This window comes from Centroberyx gerrardi, chromosome 6 (assembly GCF_048128805.1).
Source record: "Centroberyx gerrardi isolate f3 chromosome 6, fCenGer3.hap1.cur.20231027, whole genome shotgun sequence".
Classification (NCBI taxonomy): Eukaryota; Metazoa; Chordata; class Actinopteri; order Beryciformes; family Berycidae; genus Centroberyx; species Centroberyx gerrardi.
Genome location: NC_136002.1, coordinates 8,518,084 through 8,543,331, shown reverse-complemented (window position 1 = coordinate 8,543,331; position 25,248 = coordinate 8,518,084). Strand labels below are relative to the sequence as shown.

The following is a 25,248-nucleotide window of genomic DNA, read 5'->3' as shown; positions in this document are numbered from 1 at the left end:
ACGTCGCCCTGGAAAAGCGCGTCAGCTCGTCGTAAGCCGTAAACTACGAATCTACCGCAACGGTTTCATTGCAACAAAGACATCTGTCCAAATGAATTGATTTGGACCACGGCCCACATTCCCATGCTATATGATCCAGTGGAATATTGAAGCCATAACCCTTTTATAACAGTGCTTGGCAGCGCGGCCTTTTAGAGGTTTGACGCTGAGTGCCCTTGACATCCCTCCTACGCCACCCTCCGGAGTGTCGGCCATGCTCCAAGACTCGTGCTCCCCGGGACTGTCACCTTGTCTGGAAGCCTCGCTCTCCCGCTCTCCCTCCCTCTCTGCGGCCCGCCGTCTATCCGTCTTCGACTGTCTCTCTGTCTTCCTCTACCTCATTTGCGCTCTCTCTGCCTTCCCCTCTTTCCATCATTCTCCCATCTCTTCCTTCAGCAGAGTATGACAGCCACTTCAGTGTCCTCTCTGCACCTCTCTCTCTCTCTCAGTCTGGGGAGAGACATGGAGCTAGGGAGCAGCACTCAACACATGCACACACACACACACACACACACACACATACATCTCTGTCTCTCAGTGGGAGTGGAGCAGGGCAGTGGAGATGCATAGCTACCTCCGTAGTGTAACTCCTATGTATCAGGAGTGGGTGAGCAGATTAGGCAGGAGACACACACACACACACACACACACACAGACATACACACATATCATTGTGTGGCAAGCTGTCAGTGACAGAGAGTGGCTGACAACTCTGCTGATTGTGGGGGTGAAGTGTAAGGCGGTGACAGGTCCTTGTCAGTGCAGCTCAGGTCAAACCTCCAGCTCCATGTCTCAGCTGTGTGTGTGTGTGTGCGTGCACGTGCATGTGAAGGACTTGAACACGCTCTCGGGGGAGAAGACAGCTGCTCATCTGTCTCTCTGCAGGTCTCAGATCTGCTGACTGTCAATGTTCACTTGTTTGTTTACAATCAGCGCCATCAGCAGCTGGTCTGAAATCAGTCTGCTGTCACGCGCTGCACATAACATCTTGTGCACAGCTTGCCCTGTATCTGCCCGGCCTCATTAGATCTCGTCACCGCTGGGCTGGCAAACGCTGGAACTCACACTTGTTTAAAGTCACCACTGTACAGGGCCTCAGCACTTTTTTTTAGAGTCTATAAGCACTTTTTCTAAAGCCCAGAACTACGAAAACCCCTCAGGGAGGCAGTAGCCTGAAGGAGAAGGGAGCCTGTGATCAGAAGGTTTCTGGTTTGAATCCCCACACAGGCGGAAGAGAACGAGGCAGGCTCTTCCCTCCCTAATTACTTACTCTTGGCATGCCCTTGAGCAAGGCACTTAGCCCTGCACCGCTGCGGTGGAGCTGTTAAGTGGCCAGCAGTGGAACACTGTGGTTGTACTGGGCAATATAGCTCTCCCTAACCAGGCCATTGCTATAATAATAAAGTTTTCACAGTTAACTTGCCATGATATATAACAGTTAAACAAACTTTTGTGTTGTCTCTTTATAGCCAGCTTTTCAAAACTTCAATAAAATTATGCACAACGTAAAAGCACGTTTTCTACTTCACGCATTGCTTATTCAGTGGTTGCCGCTGCTTTAACAGGTCATTATAAAACAGTTCTACCGGTGTGACACGGGGCAATGTCAGCTGTCAGTTACAGTAAAGACAAATGGAGATGTGTTTTTGCTGGAGGCGAGTGATTTACAGGCGGTTTTCCTGGCACCGTGTTCAGTAACAAAATCAAACTGATAGAGTCATGGTCATCTGGAGTGATGAGTGTGCTTGACAAGACAGAGCCTTGGCCCGCTGTCACCACATCTCTTTAATCACACGCAGCACACACACACTCTCACACTCACACACACATATGCACAACTTGAAATGCTGTCAACCCCATCTCTTTCGCCACACACACACGCACACGCATGCACACACACATATGCCCAACTTGTCGCCACGCTATAGAGATGTAGTCATGAGTTTGTCTCATTGTCAGCCTCCCTAAGGCGCTGTGTGCTCACTCACATGCCAATCTGCGGGCTCTGCTCTGAGGATGTTGTCATGTAGCAGAGCCTTCTCACACTCTGTGTGTGTGTGTGTGTGTGTGTGTCTGCATGCACACGTGTTTTTTTTTTTGTGAAAGGGAAAGAAAAGGAGTGCGACAGACATAGTAAGAGTGACAGAGTGAGTAGCGATACTCTGTGCCTGACCTTGCTATCCTTGCTTAACACAAAGCCTCCTCTCCCAAGGCAAAAACAAGCCTATTGAATCTATCCAGACAGTAATGAGAAGTCTTCCCGCAACAATAGGCTAGATCCCTTTATCTGACGAGTGTAAGAAAAAGCAGACAACCTGACTCCCCCCCCCTTGGGAATTCTATCACTAAAACCTATTCTGTCTTATCAACAATTAATCTCCTCTTAAAGCCTTCGAAGTCTTGAATGGGACAAACAACCAACATTGCACGGCTACGTACAATGTGCGGCCGCACGGGGAAGAACCGCCCCGACGCCGCCTGGAGCACAAGGAGAAAGAGGTATGAGTCAGCGAAGGAGAAGGCGCGAGTCAGAAAATGAGACTGAGAGAGGAATGACAGCGTTTGGAAAACAGACGGCCGCGGCGCTCCGCTGTGCGTGTCGCTGCCTCGGCTCAGGAAGCGGCAAATAAACAGCCGTCTTGTTTTTTGGCTCCAACACCTGCGTCGTTTCTGCACCGCCAGCAGCAGCGGCGGCAAATGGCTTGTGAACAGGAGTGGAAGTTCTCCTTTTGTCCTCAGACTCCCGGAAAGACACTGTGCGTGTAGGATTCTCTTCTCGGATATATATTGCTGCCAAGTGTAATAGGACATTAGAATTCAAGCGATAAAACACGGCCATTGCCATTAACAAGAGTAGTCCCGCAACGATGCTCACTGCAAAGGATTTAAGAGGTTTCAGGTCACAATTTTCCCCAAAAATTCTTTAATTCGTCCTTGGTGGGCTGAGAAGTGATTTTTTTCCTAAACTGTCACAGAGGAGAAATGCGAAGGATGCATTTTTAGTGCCGTGAAAGGAATTTTAGGCATTTACAACCAATACCTGACACATTAAAATAGCAAGTAAGTAATGGGGTATTTAACTTTGAGCGCAGTATCCCATTAAGATAGTGGAATTTGGCCCTATAGATGGATACAGTATTTACATATTGTTTGGTTTTGGGAACTAACTGTCAATAAAAGCCCAAGTATGATAAAGATTCTTTCAGTGTTTGAGCCCAGTCATTTATTCATTATCTCTACGGTGAGGAATGTGTTGATGAGAAGAGTAACTTGGTAATTATGTATTGACCCATCATTTAATTCACACTGGCTCCTGACAGGAAGATAGCCGCCATGTGGCATCATTAGATAAAGCCAGGACCGACTGTTCAAACATGAATGCACGCACGCGCGCGCACACACACACACACACACACACACACAGTCCTGAAGGGAGAAGGGAGAAGTTGGTATGTTCACATATACACACACACGCATACCGGCACACGTCCTGTCACACTCATGTAGACAAAAGAAAATAAATGTCGCAGGGTCTTTTATGCTACTCGACTCTGAAGTTTCCCAAATCAGCTGCTTAACATAAATTAGCATTTGCAAAATAAATGTAATGTTTCGCACCGTGGTAAAGTGATGCCAATGAATGATGCATGAGGATATGCAAATGAGCATCATTCAGTTGCCTACTGAAGTTGCCGGTTCGTGATTTACAGCCCTCACCCCTCCGCCTCCTCCCTCCCTCTCCTCCCCTCTCTCTCCTGAGGAGGTGGGGGGGGGCAGCGTGCGCACCTATGGATCCATGTGTGTTCGCGCCGCCGCCCCGCCGCCGTCCCTCACTCCTACAGAGTTGTTTAATTGACATGGAGAACTTGTAGTTGTTCACGCAAACTTGAATTGCCAGCGCAATGCAAATCAGTATCCAGCAGGCATCTGTAGGAGTGTGTCGCTTCCAGACCCCTCTCTCTCTTCCCAGCTCCCCTCCAGAAGCCTGCTGTTGCATATCCCAAAGGCTGCAGGGCTTTCTAAAGTACAATGTGTTGAAAAATACAGCAATTATATGCATTGTCTTTTCAGCACGGCCAGCGCCAGGCTACATGATAAATTAGAGAATGGCAGGAAACCAAAATTGAGCTTCTAGTCCAAGTAAGGGGTGAAAGGCGGTTTTAGATGGGAGTTTTAAACTTTTCATGAAAAAAAAAAGATTAGCGTAATGTCACAGCTCAGCTATAGGCAGATCTTATGCAACTTCCACATTCTAAACAGTCACAAGCTCTTGGCACTTTTTTTTGTAGTGATTCCATCTAGTTTACAGTGGAGCTTCATAAGCTTTGAAATAATAATGGCTCGGAGCCAAGCTGGCTGAAGCACTTCATTTGCCATCACTATTTAGCTGTAAGGAGCTGTAATGTAACTTATCATGACTGAATTATTTGCAGATGCTGCCCGTATGTCTCGATTTTGACATGGTTTCCATTTACGTTTTTTAGTGGAGCAGAATGAAAAGTTTCCTCTGCAGTAGAATGAACCTCTGACATTTGAAGAATTGCATTTCAACAGCCATAAAAACTAGGAACCAGCTGTTTTCAGGCACCAAACATCTCACCAAAGGCAATTTAATGCTTAGTTTAGGATTTTAAACTGGATAATACTCAAATAAGCTTAGGTTCATTTCAAAATGAGGTATGCAGCCCCTGAAAAAAGTGACACCTACTTCTGAAAAATTATTGCTAGCACTAAATTAAAAGGAAAAATTTGGTTGAGAAAATGCAAACTATATCCAACTGATAAGAAAGAGTAGATCTTCTATATTTTAGAGATGTTTGAGAGGAGGAGGCTTCACCTAGTGAGACTCCACAGTTCACCGGTCTAGAACACCTCCTGTGACCACGGGTTTCTATTCCAGTTGTTATGCTTCCAGAGTATAAAATAGACATAGTATTTCGCTGTCTATTCCCACTGTGTTCCTCAGTGTGAATTCTATTGTTAGAGTAGCTCAAGGCTACTGACACTTTTCTGCCCCCACTCCAAGTATACCAAGACAAAAAGTTGGAGAAACATACTTCATGGAGAAGGAATAAAAGGAAGTGTAGTGTAGTGACAGGCCTCGAACTTTGACCTGTATTCATAGGTGGAAGAAGCAGTGTGTGTGTGTGTGAAAGAAAGAGAGTGTGTGTGTAAAAGAGAGAAGAATGAGAGAGAGCCAGAAAAAGTCTTCAATCACTGAGTCAGAGAGGTGCAAAGTGAAAAGTGCAAAGTGAAAAAGGTGCACACAGATGTCCACAGGAGCCTACACACCCATGCAAACACACACACTCACACACTCCAAAACACTTACTTAACATTGCTTTTACCACCTTTGCAAGTCGTCTGCTGGTGAGTCTATCTGTCCATCTATTTGTCTATCTGTCCATCATTCACGTGCATCCATCTATCTGTCTATCTGTCTATCTGTCCATCTATCTGTCTTTCTATCTGTCTATCTGTCCATCTGCCCATCTATCTATCTGTATATCTGTCCATCTGTCTATCTGTCCATATATCTATCTGTCTATCTGTCTATCTGTCCATCTATCTATCTGTCTATCTGTCCATCTGTCTTTCTATCTGTCTATCTGTCCATCTGCCCATCTATCTATCTGTATATCTGTCCATCTGTCTATCTGTCCATATATCTATCTGTCTATCTGTCTATCTGTCCATCTATCTATCTATCTGTCCATCTGTCTATCTGTATATCTGTCCATCTGTCTATCTGTCCATATATCTATCTGTCTATCTGTCTATCTGTCCATCTATCTATCTATCTGTCCATCTGTCTATCTGTATATCTGTCCATCTGTCTATCTGTCCATATATCTATCTGTCTATCTGTCCATCTGTCTATCTGTCTATCTATATATCTGTCCATCTGTCCATCTCTCTATTTGTCTATCTGTCCATCAGTCTACAGTATCTCTCTGTCTACATTCTTCAGTCTTCTCACATTAACTGATTTAGGATGAAAATGTACGAACTGATGCAGAATCCTTGTCCTCCCACTACTTCATCTACTCTCTCTCTCTCTCTCTCTCTCTCTCTCTCTCTCTCTCTCTCTCTCTCTCTCTCTCTCTCTCTGCCTCTCTCTCTCTCTCCCTCTCTCTCTCTCTCCCCCCCTCCCTCCCTTCCCCCATCCAGATTAGCATAGTAATGTGATGTAATAATATAATGCAATGCCAGGCTTCATGGGGCTTTTCTAATGTGCACACTCCGAATCAGTCACCGCTCTCAGTGTCCCTCGGGAACATCAAGGAAATGTGACTTCCGCCCCTGATCCACACACGCACGCTTCACACTCACATTACGCCTACACACACACACACACACATGTGGGCACATGTGCGCACGCATGCAGAGGCGCACACACGCTTTCTAATCAATTCCCCCTAGACAAGATTAACCAATCTATCTTCATTACTTTCCATTAACTAGATCACATGTGAAGCGTACAGTGCATGGGGAGGAAGCGGTATTCTCATGTGGATGTGAACAAAGACGTGTGAAACACCCCGTATTGTAATTGATTGTTTCCATAGACAATAAATCAGGTCCCCTTCATGATTGAGTCGCTCTCCACACACACACCAGGTGAGATTATAGACGATCATTGCCGCACTTACACCGCTAGCCAAGCCGCTTCTTCTCATCTTTCCAATTCATTTATCTGCTCTCCTCTCTCTTCCCATCTGTCCTCTGTTCTTTGATCTTCGCAGTCACCTGGCTTTCTGTCTCTCTGTGCGGCTTCACACCAAAGCGCGGAGATGATTGAGCTTCAATAGAATTTCCATGGCAACAGATTTTCAATCATACTTCTCCAATCAGGCTTCCCTGGCGGTTTGTCCAGGGACCGCCGAATGTGGTCCGGTTCAGACTTTGATCATGATCCCACTGATCTTTCTATCAACATGAAATTATACTGTAACCGTGGACCTCCATCTCAATCGTGCACTTGGATCATTTGGATATTTTATTCTGCTACAAACACGGAAAATCAGATCCAAAAATCTAATAACTGTTATCCATTTCTGAGATTTTTGCCGTTTGAGGTTCAGTCATGCATAGAAGTCATACTGGGGTGTTTTTTTGGAGGTTGTTACTTGGCGTTTGCGTCAGCTTTATGGCTCGAAATGGCACAACGATTTTATGCGCTCACCAAAGCAGAACAGCCGTTTTTCAACTAACCTCCCATATCCGAGTCCCCGGAGTTGCCGGTTCATTTCCCAGGGCACGGCGCCTCGGTCCCACGGCGCCTGCAGCCCCTCAGTCGGAACATGAGCACGCACTTGCCCACAACTGAGATCACTGACATTTACTGTTGTTACAAACAGTGCCTTTTCCCCCGCTCACCCCGGAGATCTCCTAGGTGCAATTTATTTCCTCAGCCAAGAATCCATCATTTCTTATTTTTAGGATTAAGGGAAATATCAGTCAATGTTATTGTGGTTATTAGATTTGCCGGGTCCACAGAGACTCCCTTCCTCATTCACTGCAGATAATTGTATCTTTCTGAGGAATACCATGAGACCTGCACTGTTGACATAGTGGGCACAGACTGATGATTTCTTATTAAGTTATTGCAATTTCAGATAACTTTTTTTTTTAACATTTTCCGTCAGGTGAAATTTGGTGTGGAATGGATATTAAAGTCAAGTGAATGTTGCAGATGATGTACAGTTATACTGTATATTATGTACAGTATATCATAGGCAATATAAATTATCACAGCCCTATCAAATAAATTGGGAATATCTCATGGCAGTCACAGTAATGCTATCCTCAGATGTGGTTGATGATGTGTGTTTGGCATTTTCCCCCTCCTGACCCACCCATAGATCATTAATAAGACATACCAGATCTCTCATAATGAGATGACAGAGATGCTGTGTTCTTTACATGGCTAATTAGCTGGCTTGTTCATTAAGCAATTAGTCAGATATCTGTCTGTCTCTGTGGTTTTCTTGCCTTCTGTTCAAATGTTTTCCCTGACATTTGAGTTCATCCCTCTGTTAATTGAAGCCTTCAGACAAACAACCAATTTAAGACAGTTTTACAATTTCTCAAATATCAAACACAACAGTTGTTGTTGTACATCCAAATCTTTCAGTGTGAGTTTTTCTTCATGACCTGAATGTGAATTTGCACCACCTCTCTTGTCTGGGACTGCGAATGTGAAGAGCATTAAAACATGCTCGATTCCAAATTGCCGCTCATATAATATGATTATTTTGGATATCTGTTTCATATCTATTCCGGGATGCAACCTATATCCGACACCAATATGAACTGACAGCGATGTTGAAAAGACATGCACGCACAGAGTAACAACAAAAGACGTCACATCCTTTTTTGTACCTACGCTTCTCGAACACATTTCGAGTTTTGACTGAATCACGTCATCTTCCCAAATCCCAATCAAGTCAGCTGTTTCTCTTCCTTCCCGTTGTTGTGTCTCGCTGTCCTCCGTGCCATCGCTGCAGCTTCTGTTGCTGTTGATACTGATTAGAAAACATCAGATCTGTGTCACATGTGAGGGAAAAGAATCAGAATTGGGACACTTTCAGCTGCAGTGTGAACAGAGCATTAGAAAGTACCTAAAAGTTCTTCGTCTGTCACATTTATCCTGCAGTTATCCATCTGTGAGGTGGTTTCTCTTCCATTGGCACTGATGGTCAGTGGATGAGGCTGGTTCAGAGCCATTGGGAAAAGTGAGAGTGGAGATTAAAAGGAAATCTAATTACATCAAAGTGGAGCTGAAAAATGCACTCTGTCTTCATCTCACCTCCTTTTTCTTTATTCCTTCCCCTCTTCATCCCTGCCTTCTTCCCTCTCTTCCCTGCTATCTTTCTTCCCCTTTCCACCTCTCTCTCTCTCTCTCTCTCTCTCTCTCTCTCTCTCTCTCTCTGTTTTTCTCTCTGTAGCGGAGCCGCTGGATGGAGAAGAGTACCTGGACATATCGGGTATCATGCGAAACCAAGCAGGACGCTACGAATGCAAGGCCAGCAACGACGTTGCCACGCCCGATGTCAAATACGTCAACGTGGTCGTCAACTGTAAGTGTTAAAATCGATCACTGGCCACAACCACAATATTCACATCACGTCTCATGCAAGGCGATGCACTTAACAAATAAAAGCACAGAAAGTCAAGATTGTGTCGAGGGTAGAGTGCAGTGGAGAGTGGAGCCCACATCTCGAAAGTTTTCAAGGACCCTTCGCTCTCGTCTCCTCGTGATTAATGCGGGTAAAATATGATCTCTAATTTCGGCCCGCGTCTGACTTTGATTGAAATTGTCACATCCATGCTGATTCTCGAGCACCACGTATCATTTAACAGACACTTTTGTGCCGTTCCAAAACAAGATCGCCTAATTTCATCTTGTCAGGGGTCCTTGTTAGATCTGATGAGTGCAATATGTTAGCGGCTGAGGATGGATGAACAGCGCGTGAAACGTCTCGATTCCCCTCGAGACGACATGAGTTATAGAATTCCCTTTGATCTCCAACACAATACGGGCCGTTTGCCAAAACAGTAATTTAGCCAGGTCTCCATTCCCGAATCAAATGAGGACACTGCTCTCTATATCGAAGCATTTTATAGCTTGATCTTTGATCTTAAATGGAAAATGAGCATTCATCTATATAAGGCATATTTCTGGCTATGATGTTTGTAGATATACTGTGTGTATGCTGATTGGTTAAAAAAATAAGATAAGGAATGTCATCCAAAAGTCATCCATGATATTAATGTGTAGTCTTTGAACTTTGAGCACTGATTAATATTCCGATTGAGTACCAAATCTACCCTACTTTGGACTTGAAGGCCTAGAATAAGAATGAGATTTGACACAAAAAAACACAAAAATGGAATGTAAAAAAACTTTCACTTTCTTCAGCTTCTCTAAGATTTTTTTTTTTTGCTTGTCAATGAAATTCAATTTCGAACCACATAAAGCATTTGCCATTATATGGGATGGCTTTCCTCCAATCTCAGGCGTAACATATTTTCCAAGAAATGACCCCATTTGGAGGCACAAAACAATATAAAGTATGAATAATTTGTTTTACTTCTAACTCGCTTTCCCGTAAAAGCAAATCTCAAAGCATTTGAAGGAAAAACAAAGAGAAAGCATGGGCGCTGCGTGGTTGTAGTGCTGGAGTCCAGCCAGGGGGCATTGAGGATCTTAGGTTACACGGGGGAGATTTGTGGGGCGAGCAGTTCATTGAAGATTTCACAGATGACTGATGTCAGTGTGTGTGACTCTGCAGACCCTCCGACCATAAAGAAAACCCAGAGCTCAGAGACTCAGGTGGGCCGCATGGGGATGCTGCAGTGTGACGCCACCGCCGTGCCCACACCAGAGTTCGAATGGTACAGAGACGAGAAGAGGTAAGACTTGACACACACTCACGCTGCTATCCCCCACACCCATATCACAGTTAGACTTCTGTACAGACTCGCACGCCATCTGATGTTGCTTGTTATTTGAGCTAAAGCGGCACATGATGAGACGACAAAAGGTTTGGACGGTTCTAAGCGTCTTACCCGGGACACTTCAAGATCAAATGGCCACGGACGAAGAAAGACAGGAGCACTCTGCAGCCTCTAGATCTAGGTCAGATTTAATGGGACAATGAACAGACTGACATGATATGAGTAGATTCACTAGGATTGGAGTTTTCATCTTATTCACTAAAAAATGGATGCACATCCAGTTGTGGCGCAAAGAGCATTGCGCAAGCAAAAAGCCCCCTTCATCACTATCTGCAAGAGCAAAATGCCTGCTTCAACTGACCAAGGCTGGAACCCTTGCCTATCATTCGAGTTCATTTATTTTTCAAGCATGTGTCAAAGGACGTTACAGAGAATGAGCCTACCTAGATTTAACTAATCAACAATCAATCACAGAACAAAATGATGTAGTACAGTATGCAACAAAATAAAACACAAGGAAGCAAAAAAAAAAAGCAAAAAATACAAAATAGCATGTTGGAGAGGCATGACAAGCATACATAACCAGTGGTTCTCAACGTGGGGTCTGGGGACCACCAGGGGTCCTTGAGGGGGTTCCAGTGGGTCCCCAGCAAATTGATGAATTCTTAAACTTCAGCATTATTTCATTTACAAGAAGTTATTAGAGAATGTCGAAGAATGACTGTTTTGATCATAGTTTCACTGTTATCTCTACCTACAATACAGATAGTCATGGAATACTGGACAAAATCATATCTAACAATAAAAATATTCTCAGATTTGGGTCTGAGAGAAATAATATCATCAAATGGGGGTCTGTGGCCCTAATGTGGACTAAATTAGGGGTTCTTGATATGAAAAAGGTTGAGAATCACTGACCTAGATAGCCTAGCCTACCCAGCACCACCAACCTTAGATCCTCAATGCAAGCAAGGAAAAACTCCTAAGAAAACCTTATTAGGAAAAAAAATGGGAAAAACCTTGGGTGAGGTTTGCGTTATTACCTGCGCAAACCTTTAGTGAATCTGGGCCTTAGTCACATACTAATTCATTCATTCATTCATTCATTCATTCATTAGCCTAACTGCCCCTAGTGGCTGTTAGGAGGCATGGCAGTGTCTACAGACGACGCTGAACCAGGATCGTTCACCCGCCTCCTCTCTGCACCACTGCTGAACAGTGTAGGCTGCTTCATGTCTATAACACTGTGTGTCCTTGTTTCCATGGTCGGGCCTGTTTGAAGTGGTCAGGGTCAGAAGCTTTCTACATGGTTTGTCCTGAGTTGATTCCTCCTCATTTCCCAAACTTGGCAGCGGCTCGCTGCGTTCATCACTCCATCCTTTGTCACTAAGACCGCTCTATCTCACTCTGCTCTACCCAATGCTTTGTGCGTTTTTCCTTGTCTCTCCCTTGGCTCTCTTTGTCAAAGCGGGCCCTCACAACGATTCCATTGTCATATCCCAATGTTAATTTGATGACATCATCTGTGTAGTTTGATAATGACTAATCACCCACTTAATCACTCACTAGGCTGTTATTCCGCGGTTAATCGCACATTAGCATGAAAGATGGCGGCGGATCCTGAAATATTCTTTTGAAAAGAGAAAGGGAGAAACAGATAGGGTGTACACTCCTGCATGTGATTCATACTGTCTTTTTTTTTTTTTTTTTTCCACAAAGGTAACCCCATTTTCATATCACTCATAATTCAAGTGAAATGGAAAGTAAGCACGCCGCATTGTGCTCGCTCATGTGAAATTGCAAAATGTAAATATAATACGACCAGGCTCGGGTGTTCATTGGAAAACCGCCAATTTAAGTGTCATGCAGAAATCGGGGAAAACACTTGAAGAGGACCGAACTGTGATGACATTCTCGCCACCCGAGTAGAGGGCTTTGATGGTGCAGCTGATGATAAGGAAACTGCACATGTAGAGCTCCGCAATCTGCAACTCCATTCCTTACCCCGACTGCAGCAGTAAAAGTTCTCCGAAGAAGGGGAGAGAAACATCAGAGGAGTGGTACAAGTGTTATCACAGATATGGTCTCTAAAGTAATAGGCCTATCACGGCGGTGCTTGAAGTGAAAAGATTTATGGTCGTTGAAATATTTTTGCATTATCTGTTGTTCCGCAATTTTTTCCTCCCTCCATCTATCTCGGTTGTTTTGTCCCCTGGAGGATTTTGGCTGAGCGCCTCTGCATGGTCCCCCTCTCCCTCTGCGTCGGTGGAAAGTGTTATTGCACTTTCTCCTTGGATGATGATGTTAATGCACCATAATAATATCATTTATCCTTGCTTGGCTAGTTAATTTTATAGTCCCCTCCCCAAGAATCAAAGCTAATGCGCCGTAGCCTATTGTGCCTTATTTACCTGATTGTCGAGGTGGGGTCTTGTTGCTGCACTTGTTCCTGTTAATCAGTTTAACCTTCCTGGCACATGGCTCATCAGTGGCTGCTCTTAAATCCCTGTTGGAAACACAAAGAGCAGATGCAGCTCTGCATGAACAGCATATGCTCTATACTCTCTCTATATATGCTATTGGATTACTCCACTGACTCACTTCTGACTGATATAAAACAAACACCCTTGAATTTGGACGATCAGTTGAAACCCATGTTAGTGCATGCGTCACCTCTAAGGGTGCGATCACGCCTACAGTTTGTTCACACTGCTCCGAACCCTAATGGAAAATTTTACTTTGTTACATTTTGTGTTTTTCTACAATCGAACCAGTGCTTGCATCCAAAAGTCACATGGACTCACAAGTAGTTTTGGTAACCTGTCAACCTGCCAAGGTTTTGGTTGCAGGGGGGAGTCAAAACAAAACTGATTCAGTCCCTGTCACTTTAGGCCATAATTGACCTTCTCTGATGTTCATATCAGTAAAGAAAACATGAAGAAATAGTATGTGAGCATCAGTCCAGACTGCAGTTTGCCCTTGGTTCTTTTTGTTATGCTAGGCTTTCCAAGCATGAGCTATCAGATGAGCATCCGTCTCTTTATACCCATAAACCCTTGTGTTTTGAGTTCATTTCCTGTAGTCGGTTTGCATTGTGTCTCAGATTGAGACTCAGGCGGTCTCGAATGTCATCATTCTCACCTGCCTAAAACAAACTGAAGTAAAGAAGGAAAACACTCCAGAGTTCAAACAAACCACTTCAAACACGCTTGGCCCTAACGCTGCATGGCTCTCCTCTCCCTGCTATCCCCTGAGCAGAGAAGCATGCCGGTGAACCCACATAACTACACTGCTATCTATCCTGTGTCTAGATTTATGTCCACGTGAAAAGGTGTACCCCCTCACCTGATGGAACATAATTCATCCCCTTAACTACACAGCATCATTGACTTCGCCATCTCCCGGTGAGATTGCCTCCGCGGGATCCACGAGTCTCCGTGGCGCTTATAGATCCAATTAGCCTCAGTAGAGTGTGATCCATCATGATCCCGGAGCAGCTAGCCCGCAGTTCATAACTGATTGCTGCTACTACCTGGTTGGTTCTTTGATCAGGACCCTCCTCCTGCTTCTGTACAGCCACTCCTCTCTCTCTCCTTGTTAATGGCGCTGCATGATGAGATGTCTTAGCTCTTAAAACCAGAACTCACTGATCTGGGTGGCTGGGTGGGGTAGATTCACTTTCAAGTCAATCCAATTAAATTCAAAATGTGAATCAAGCTGTAATTCATATGAAATTGGTAGTGTCTTCATTATCCATTTTTATTTTTTTATTTTTTTATGAGAATCTTTTCATGGCAAAAGATTTCCAGGTTTTGAATATTTGAAAATCCACTTCCAGAACTGATTGAATTGAAAGTGAAAAGACCCCAGCCTTGCTTTTTTCTTTTTTTTTTTGTTCTCAGATAATTCTCTAATGTTAACTTCAGCTTGATGCTGCAAAGGAGGAGCTGCAACTCTAATTGAGCCCAGAGATACTATTGTTCAGTATTATGGATGTGAGTTAAGGTTATGATCTCCTCATAGTTCATTACATTAATTACATCTTGATAAATGTGTTTGCAGAAGCAACCACCCACCTCTTATACTAGCTGTAAACTGTGTTTATCTACAAAGCCATCTTCTGAACTTGGATGTCACTCAGCTGCTTGTACAGTCTATCACTCCATCCATGTTTGTAACATGGGAAACCCAAAGTGAGTCGGCAGCTAATGTGACAGACAGATATGTTTGTTGTTTTGTCAGCCGATACATGATTGCTGTCACAGCCGCCCGACCATTTTCAATCATTCCTGGGTTACAAGTCTCAGCAGGACTCTCCGCTTGATTTCATTTATCATCAGCCTTGAATCATAACCGGCCTGTCACTCTCTGTGGCAGTGATAACCTACTTTAGATGCTCCCACACGCTACAGAATCAAATCTGTCCGTGTGATGATTTGCTCCGGTCTTCCGTCTCTGCTGGCCTGCGACTGCAAACCCAGCGCGCGCTCCGCCTGCCCTCCACTGAATGGAGGGGTCAGATCATTCAAATCCAGGGTTTAAGGTTACAGAGTGGCTCCGTGTATAAAGAGGCGAACATCAAACCCACTCAGTAGACCACTACTGCCCTCTGTCTGCGAAGACGGATGCCACGTTTAATGATGACAACACTTGGAAAATTACACTGCAAAAAAAAAAAAAAAGGTACACATGAATTATTTCTGCCAGCTTTCCTGATAATGTATTCTGGCTCAATATGCTAGATGAAGCTGGCAGAGGCGTAGGCATATTCGAAGATGAACTTGAAATCAAAAGTGCGAGATGTTCTGGGCTGAAGCTCCGTGCGTGCCAACGAGTTAAAAGTTAAAATGAGCAGCCAAAATGTCGAAGCAGTATTCCCAGAGTAAATGCTAAGAGAAAAGTAGAACCATGCAGCTTTTTGGGCCAGGGATCCAGTTTTGCTGTTCTTTATTTATTGTGCTGCTGGGCGTTGAACTCACAGCCTATTTGCAAATAAAGTCAGACTCCAACCAAACTCTAACCCAAACTTTAGAGGGAGAAAAAAGGGAGTTCTGTCTCTTCTGACCTGCTTCGGTCAGCTCCAGCTTCATATTCCCCTGCTATAGCAAAAACAATCATACGCTATAATCTATAGTAAAAATAGCCGCATGCTTTGGAGCCTCTGTAGTGTTGTGTGGTATCTAGGTCTCTCAGCTCGCTCTGTGGGCAGATAGTCCTGTTTAATAGTATAGTCACTTCTCATGAAGACGCACAGGAGAATATATTTGCTGCCGGGCCTTATCGTTAGAGGGGGTATTCTTTAGATGGAGTGGGGCCACGTTGGCACGCTCGCCCTCCGTTAGGCGACACACACACACACACACACGCACACACACACACACCCTGCCGCCATTCCCAAGGTGTCCCTATGGGAAGGACCTCAGCACTTTATCAAGTTCCTGCACCCCGCTGGGCTAAATTATGCTGTGCCATGATGTGCGCTTTCCTTTTTATGCTAATTCTTTTCTGTCAGCCAAGTATGTGTCAGCATAAACTCCCGCTGCCCCGCTCGAGTTCGGATTACCACATTACCCGGACTTAAGCAGGATTAAGTCGAGGCGCCTTAAATTAACTGCACCTTATCCATGATACGAAGCGCTCAATCAGCCTAGAACAAGCGGAATCCATTAAGTTTGCCACGCTGTTAAAAGAGTTTTATTTAGCAGCGATGCTGTGAGGAGCAGTTCATCACCGAGGTACACAGTCTATGTCAGCAAATTCTATTGATTTATTTGTTCTGAAAGGGGTTCAAGGTTGACATAATTGATTGTCAGAAGCCCCGCTGGTCATTAAAGCTCCCAGAGGTTAAGGGTAGGGCCTCGGCCGCATGCTACATTTTTCATCCCAAAATTTGATAACAAAGATCCTATTGCCTGTTTGACAGCAAAAGCAATAAGATTGCTATGGTTATGAAAGAAAACATCCTTATAGTAAAATTGTCGAATTAAAGATTTTACAGTTCGAAATTACACATAAATATCAAAGAGAGCCAGGAGTATCACTGTGACTACGACCTTCGCACAGCTTACTATTTGGCTTTTTTGTCATGGAATTTAAGTTTATTCTAATGTTGTGCTCATTATGAGTCATTAAATCTCTAAAAGCCCGAAATGGAAATGGAAATGCACAGCCTGGACAGTGACACTGCTTACTGAGAGCTGTCTCTTATTTCCCTTTCTCTCCACATAATCCAAAGGTCAGGACATCGCTTTTCGGTAATGATGCGGCATCACAGATAGTGCGCCGCTGTGCATGAAAAGCGCTGAAAAGTGTTGTTCCAAAACGATGTAGGCCTATCTGCCGTTTGAGAAATTAGACGCCTACACTCAGAAAGTTCGCTGACATGAAAGTGACCCCTGCTATTGCAAATTGGCTGCTGGCAAAAAAAGTAAAACTCATTATGGAATATAATTGAAGTTATTAGCTATCTAAAGACCTTTACTTACATAATAGAGACATTTTGAACAGCTATTAACTTCTTTTAAAAGTTTTCTTTTTTTTTTGTCCATTTTTGATAATTTGTGTGGTTAATATGCTAACGCTTTTGTTTTCTTAGCTGATAGAGTTTTGGAATGAAGCCCTTTAAATGTCTTCTATATCTAGTTCTACATTCATTCTCCAGGCGGTAACTCCAGGACATCAGCAACCACATCACAGAGCTGTGTGTCATGGAGCTTATCGAACGGTCAGCCACAGAAGTATGGACAGCAACACACTGTTTCTTGAAGTCAGGCTCTGTGTGTTCAGTTCAAGCTTTGTTCAAACCCACAGAACTTTATTTTACATTCTAGTCAAGAACGCAAGGTTTCCAAAGACACCAAGTATGTCATGCTGAGTTAAAGGGACATGTGTATAAAATAGTGCACAAACATCTAGATGTTTTCCATTTGATGTAATGGTGCCGCCATAACAACATGGAAGCTTGAGTTTGAATAATAAGCGTGTTATAGCTTCAACGAAGTGTTGGAACAAGCAGATACAGAATATGTATGTGACATTGTCGTGCAGAATGGAAAAAAAAAATCTAATTTTGAAGCTACTTAAGAGGAAATTTAAGGGGAAACTCAGGATGCAAGGAGAAAAAAATGGAATTTATACAAAAACAAATGCATACTACAAAATTGTAAGGTTTTGGCAAAATTAGTGTTTGTTATTTTGAGTAGTTTCTATCATGAAGAGATATACAGAAACATATTTTTCATAGCAACATGCGCTGTAGAGGGAGCAGAGTTGTGTGTTTGGGATGTTACACCACATATAGAAACACCTAAGAAACCTGCCAGCCACCTTCTGATGAGTGTCATATTGCTGTATGCCTGATGCTCAATCCTAACTTTAACCATAAGTTGTTGGAGCCAGAAACACAAGTAGGTTATGAATAACTACTAGAACTAGAACCAAAGTGCATACTCCCTTCTTATTGACATCCAATTAAAATGTTGGATATTTTGTTTGTTAATTCAGTTTTTTGCCCAAAATATCACTTAAACCTTTCTGGCTTCAAGTCCTCTCACCTCATTATTTGCAGTGTATTTTAATTGGCTGCGACTCTATCTGCCTCTCCTCTCCAGGCTGTCCAACGCCCAGGGCATCAATATCCAAATCCTCGGCACCACCACTATCCTTATGATTGGCAACGTCACCGAGGAGGATTATGGGAACTATACCTGTGTGGCCACGAACAGACTGGGCATCCAGAACGCCAGCCTCTTCCTCTATAGTGAGTATACGCCATCCCAAGTATGCGCTGCTATCACATCCTACACCTAACTATTGGTACAAACAGACTTGGCATCCAAAATGTCAGCTCCAGTAAGTATACAGCACCCCAAATATTACTGTTACACCTTACTGTTGCACCTCACGCCACACGCTCAGCAAAAGTGTTGAATGTGAAATGTCACAGCGTCGGTGAGGTGATAATACCAGCCCCAAATCTTTGTGTTCTTGCAGAGCTTCAAGGTAGGCATGAATGACTAGCAATTTCTTTTTTCTTCCAACCCAATTTCACAAATCTGTAGGAGGAAACAACTGCTGAAATGATGTGTGCTTATCGTTGAGCTCTGTAGCAAGAGCGTACTCAAATCCTGTTTTGTAGTAATGTTTAGCAATTTGGCCAATCATGTACTCCACACTGCCCCAGAATAATTTAAAGCCAAGTGTAGGCTGCAGCTGAGTCCTCATGGAAATACAGTGAAATTGCTGGAAAGAGAGCCTGACAATGACATATCTGGAGTCAGGTGATGTTTATAGGTTTCACTTCAACTTATACAAAATTGACAACTTTACTGAATATAATCTCAGTCAGTCCAAATACTTTTGGAACAACCATGTACAAAAAGGAGTGTAGTCTAACTTTTTATGTTCCTTTAACTGTCCATCCAATGTAGCTGAAAATAACCTTGAAATTAAAGCTCAAAGTCTGCATTTTAACCTTATAATCTTAGTGTCATTTCACATTCAAAGTATTACGATGGGTGGAGTTAAAATATCAGAAGAGGGTGTGTTTGTCCATTACTTACTGTACAATTCCAGCCTCTTCCTCCACAATAGTTAATGTACCCAAAGTGTGGTGCACTACACACTACTTCCCAGCCACTAAACCCAGTACTAAAAGACCAGGCATCCTGATTACCATCATCTTACTCTTTAGACAGTAAATCTACACACAACGATCCAGCCACTCCTGAACCAATGCACCTATACTAGGTTTAAAACTCTTATTCTATTGTCCCTGCTTGTGCCTCTTCTACAATCTCCACAATAGCAAAGGAGTCAATACCTCACCATGACCACCAGATGTCACCCACACCTCATAAATGACTGCAGTGACTCATGGTTTTGCATGGGCTACTCTCTTAACAACTCTTTAACTGAACTCAATCATTTACATTACATTGTAGACATTTACTGATCCAGAGCGACTTCCAGTGAGTGCAAAAGTAGAATAAGCATATAAGTTTGCGGTAAAATTATTCATAAATCTGTATTACCATCATTACAAGCAAGCAAGAGTAAGGAGAGCTCAGTGCTGAGACAATAGGTGTAACACATTTTGCTGCGTCTGCAGAACAGTGTTGGCTCGATACTCATTTCAGAAGTAATGTTATTACTCGGCTTAATACCCCCAGGGAGCAGTAATTCATTATATTACTTTTCTGTTAAACCCCTAAAATTGGCAGTTGGCATCCTTTGTTACGTTCAGTAATCTGGATAATTCAATCATCAGTGTGTGACTTGTAAGGGAGACCAAACAGGGTTCTTGTCATCCTTTTGCTTATTAAAATAAAAAATGGTGGGAATTAAAGGCCTAGTTCCATACGCAGAATGTCAACTTTTCTGCCATTTCTCATGTAACTAATCAAGGGATTTGGATAATCATAGCTTTTGGGTAATTCACCTTCAGTCTGATATTTAGTAGCATACCATTGACCATTCTTTTGTGTGATTTAGCTTCAGGCTGTTCCCTCATGAACAGGTTACCGCTGCGTACTCTTTTGTGTGCCGCATACACAGCCGTCCCCAAATGCAGTTTAATCTACAGGAGTGCAGGATTCGATTTCAGTGACTCCCCCAATTACAGTCAGAGCTGGAAAAGTCACGCAGCACTGCCCAGCACTGCAATGGAACGATCATGCACAATGCAGAAGTGTGAGGTAAAGAAAGAGGTAAAGAAAGAAAAAGGTCAAGGAGTTTATTTTGCCTTTTAACAAGACAGGAGCAGGGAAGTGATTTAATTATACAGTACAAGCCAATATTTCAATCCTGGGTCTGTGTTTCTATATTGACTTTCCTTGAAACTTCAACACACACTCTTCTCTCTCTCTCTCTCTCTCTCTCTCTCTCTCTCTCTGTCTGCAGGACCTGGGACAGGTCGAGATATCAACGGCTCTGCCTGTGTATCTCAATCACTGTGGCTCCTGCTGGCCTGCTTCGCCTGCCTTTTCTTCAAGTGTTAATACCACCCTCCTCCTCCTCCTCTTCCTCCTCCTCCTCCTCCTCCTCCTCCTCCTCCACTGGCCTCCTCCCCTCCCTCCTTCCTCCTCCTTCTCCAACCCACCGACATCCTTACTGCTACCTTATTACCAACTGTACCACCCCCCAGACTGTTTGCATTGTGTTACGACAAAAACCTAATGTGCTCCGAAAAAGCACTGCTTAGAGATATTAAGAAATGTGACGGGCTATGAATAAAATGATAAGTTTTAAGAACAAAAAAAAAAAAAAAATCATAATAATAATAATGAAGGACAGAACAAGCAAACAGTGCTCTTTTTAAAGAATTGCATTGTTATTTTTAATTCGTATGTATTTCTTTGTTTCTGCTAAATCTCGTCTTTGGGGTCTGGACTGGGTTCGGGATTTGTTGTATCTCGTCTACATGGGTGTGGAAGTAGAGACGCACCGCTTAAAGGGACGTCCACAATCACGTGTCTCTAGAGGCACTGAAGACATGAGGTATATTTCCTCTTACTCCCATAGTTGCATTACTATAACTGAAATTGTATCGTTAGATTTAACCAACCATTTAACCAGTGCATTAATGAGAAACAAGCAAAGTATCTGCCAAATATCAATAAAAAAACGTATAGATTTGAAACTAACACATACCGAGGTCAAAGGGAACATATTGCAGCCAGTGAGCCGATCTTGTAACATTACTGAGAGAGATTAGTGCTTGATATACTTGTTAATGTCTATACTACCATAACCTGATGCTACTAGACTGAAACAGACATCCAGCGTTAGCCACACAGTCAGATATCTCCTGAATCGATGACCTTGTTCTGTGCGATGCAGCAGTCTGGATCGTTGAAATCGAGGACGCACAGGGACTAGAATAGAGTCAGGTCCTGTCGAGCTAAAACCACACCGAGTACAAACCCTAGGAAACTAATTCATCTGCTGTTGGATATCTACATCCTCGTTCAGTGGCCTGGCAACCACTCGCCTTTATTCCAAAAGAAACCCCCCCTCCCTCTGCAGCAGGACTCTCACTTAGCAAACCACAGTAGGTGATAATGATGCGTACTGTACATAGTCAAATTTTGTATTTCTTTATGATAAGATAACTTGTTCCGCCACTGTAACAAGAGGAAATAGCGAAAAAATTTGTTGCAGTGTATGTTGCTTGTTTGATGACCAACCAACCGTACTGTGCAGCTCAACTCTGCTCCAGCGCAGACTGCACTGCATTTAGCTACATATATGTAAAACCACATATAGTGTTTGCTTTTAGTTGACGAGTTTTGGGTATCGATGAAATACCATAATGCTCCTATACTGCTGGAATTGGGATAGAAATGTATGACACCAATGAATGACTTGCTTTTAGTTTTTCTCTTTCAAAAAGGTATGTGTTTTCATATGAAATGATACAACAAATTCATAATATATTGAGATTGAGTTTATTTCTATTTCTTTTTCTCTATGTCTTTATTTCATTCAGTTTCATTGTGTATATATATACTTGAATCCAATGTCCTTATATATGAAAAGACAAATTTAATGTGTCCATGTTTCTGAATAGGTTAGTAAGTTGCCGAGGATGAGTAACTTGTAGATTTTCCTAAATTTGGCGACCCTGCTCTATCATGTGAAATTAGAGAATAATGTTTTGGGGGGAAAAAATGATTTAGCCTAAAAAGAAGAACGTTGTTGTGCAGTTATGCTTCACTTTGAGATGACTGGCTTATGTGACATTTTAGGGAATGGAATATAACATCCAGCTTGTCATGGAACGAAAGCTTTTTAGTAACTGGGATGCAATATGAGAGAATACTGAATGCTCACTCCTCTCAATTGTTCCACCAAGGCCGCGTGCTGATTGGCTCCTTACAATGTATTACCATTGTACACCGCTACCCTAAGAGTCCCGACGAATCCTTTTCTCATCAAACCTCCTCCGGTAGTTAGTCCGATCAGTGACCTTGCCCACCGTTTCTCTCCTTACGAACAAAGTGGTAAAACCGATACTACTGACAGTCAGTATTTTATAATACACACAAGACGAAATACACCTTTCCAAACAGTGTCATTCTTTCAGCATACAGCATACAGGTTATTGCTTTTGCGACGACCCAGCTGAAGAGAATCGCTAAAAAAACGGCGAACTATTAGCTGCCTTTTTGCCATTTCTCGTGACCTAAGGTGACTAATAACTGTGTGGACTCCGCCCGACCCGCAGCTCCTAGACTGGATGTGCGTACGTGTCTCCGCTCTGCTCAAGTGACCAAGCTGAGACCATGCAGTACTGTACACGTGTAATTAATGTCATCCTTGTCATACATTAAAGACTTATTCCCAGTGTTTTTCATTGTAAACTGCTTCTGAGGTCATGGCTGTGTGACATTGTGGTGCTGATGATGCCATGTGATCCGGTCGAATTTTTCGTGTGGATGAAACAGTATTTGTTAGCGCTGTGCAGAGACTCAGACTGATTCCACGATTCAATCAAATCTGTACGGAGGCATAAACGATTAAATATCTCTATCATCTCTATCAATCACAAAATAAACACAGTAGCATCTTCCAATCAATTGGAAGCAACTCTAGAGAATTGGCAAGCTGCTCGGTTTTTACGCTTTCATAAGCTTACACATGCTTTTTTTTTCTCGTTTATTTTGAACAAATAACTAATAACCCACTGCAATGTGGGTGAACTTGACTCTTGATGTTTTGTACTACATAGGTATCTCTGCTGGCTCTTTTGCCGCTTGCCCGTACCTGAGGAGGCTAGTTTATCAGCAGCAGTTATCTTCTTACTGTAATAAGAATCTGAATGATCCGGAAGCTCTGGCGAAGCAGCTCTTCATGGTAAAGTTTGCATGAGAACGGTCTGTTGCTACAGTATAATGTCTATTCCAGTTAGTCTACCTGTCTCACTGTGTGTCACATTAAAAACCTCAGGGCAGAGTGAGGCTGGCCTTGGGCAGTAATTGGCAGACTTTCAGCCAAACTAAATGTGTATTTTTCTGCTGGAGGAGTATCTACAGAGACCGCACCGGACTACCAGAGCAGGGTCAAATTGCATTTGCAAATTACTCTCAGCATTTATTTTAAGCTGCTTGGAATGCCAGATGGGTAGAGTTTACCGCATTAGGGCACTTCAAGCTTGTTTGCTTAGTTTAAAGTATGCTGAAATGACTTTGGAATACTTTCCCATGATTGTCTAAACTTTCTAGCATTCAATTCATTGTAATGTGAGGCGAAACCCCACCCATCTGGGTGTCCAAGCAGGTTAAAAACAGCTGTAAGAATTGACCCAGGTCTGCAGACCACCCACAGAAAAGCGGTGGTGCTCTGTCTTATCCACAAAGCCGAGAGGATGAAGGAACACTGTCCATCCTTTGCTAATAGAGAGACCAACAGCCAGCCTATGCACACAGCACCAAACCCCTTGTAGACAGAACTGGATATCTACTGTAGACTGTAGATGCAGTTTCCTCGTTTACGACTGAGCATTGCCTCAAAATATTACCATTGCTTCACTGTACAAAACTGGCTTATGTATGTGCGTGTGTGTACTCACCCGATTCAGTTTGTTATTATTAACCTGAAAAGTTCCGACATGAGGCATGAGATACATTATGAGTTGGCCAAACAGCTAACCGTCCACTCTCCACTAAGCTATGGTTACAATGGTAACCCTCTATTTCAAATTTAGCTTTGTTTTTCCCTTTTCCTCCTATGTGTGTATATAAGATGTTTCTACAGTAGAATGTTGTAAAGTCAGCAAATCCACAAGATCCTGTTTATACAACTCAACCGTTGAAGTTGAAACAACAAATGTAACTACCACGTTTGTACTTCCCTCCCTTTGTCACGGGAAACCCAGATTCAATCAATGGAATATGACACAGCAATGTCCCGTTTTGTTTCGATTTTACTTTACTTTATTATGGCATAAGGTTATTGCAGTCAGTTTCTAAAAAAAAAAAATGATATGTAATGAAGGTATATGAGAAAATGTTCATAACACAAAATAAAGTTGTTTGAATTCAATGTTCTGTATTTGAATGTGACTTGAGATGTCGGGGCAAGTAAGCTCTTTTTTGGAGAACGCTTGGAACACACGGAATCTTAACGGTACTGTTGTGTTGATCACCGTGTAACATGCAAATAAAATAATATATGTATTGTTACGTTCTCTCTGGGGGAGATCTTTGTCCTGGTTAACATTTCTGATCAGAAACAACTGAAATTCTGCTCTTCACCATTTCACTCTCGGTGTCACCGATGGAAGGTAAGGCTCGTTTCAGCACCACATTAATATCAATATGGCACCGGCACTTTAAACTGCACCACTGTCCCTGCTGTGCAGCGTACTGCCATGGTAACTGTCGCATACTGCAAGCCACACTGCAGTATGATGTTTCTCCACAAGGTGTCGCCACACACCAGCACATGGTCCTGCTAAGTGCTGTGCAGTATCTGGTGAGAATGAGGACAAAGACACAGAAGCCACAGCATGTTAGACTGCCTGACTCTCCCAGCGGAAAGGTCCACTGCTCTGAAGCCGGTCAATAGAGGAGACAGGAGTCCAAAGGTTAGGAAAGCAGGCTGGCGACTGGAGGGTTTCCAGCTCAAAGCAAAATGAGTAACGCTCCCAATTCCCTCGAACAGCTTGCTGCCGACGTGCCCCTGAGCAATGTACTTAACCTTCCACTGCTCTAGGGGAAGCTGCTTGGTGGCTAAAAGTAGAAG

The 25,248-nt window shown here is 43.1% G+C and overlaps 1 protein-coding gene across 1 annotated transcript in view; it reads left to right on the top strand.

Moving 5' to 3' along the window:
- lsamp (limbic system associated membrane protein) overlaps window positions 1–20,501 on the top strand; it is a 162,657-nt gene extending 142,156 nt beyond the window's left edge. Inside the window, exons 5-8 of the mRNA XM_071897273.1 lie at window positions 8,991–9,122; window positions 10,338–10,458; window positions 18,114–18,262; window positions 20,404–20,501. Coding sequence (XP_071753374.1) covers window positions 8,991–9,122; window positions 10,338–10,458; window positions 18,114–18,262; window positions 20,404–20,501 — 500 coding nt within the window. The remainder of the gene's footprint in view (window positions 1–8,990; window positions 9,123–10,337; window positions 10,459–18,113; window positions 18,263–20,403) is intronic.
- Window positions 20,502–25,248: the final 4,747 nt, after the last annotated feature.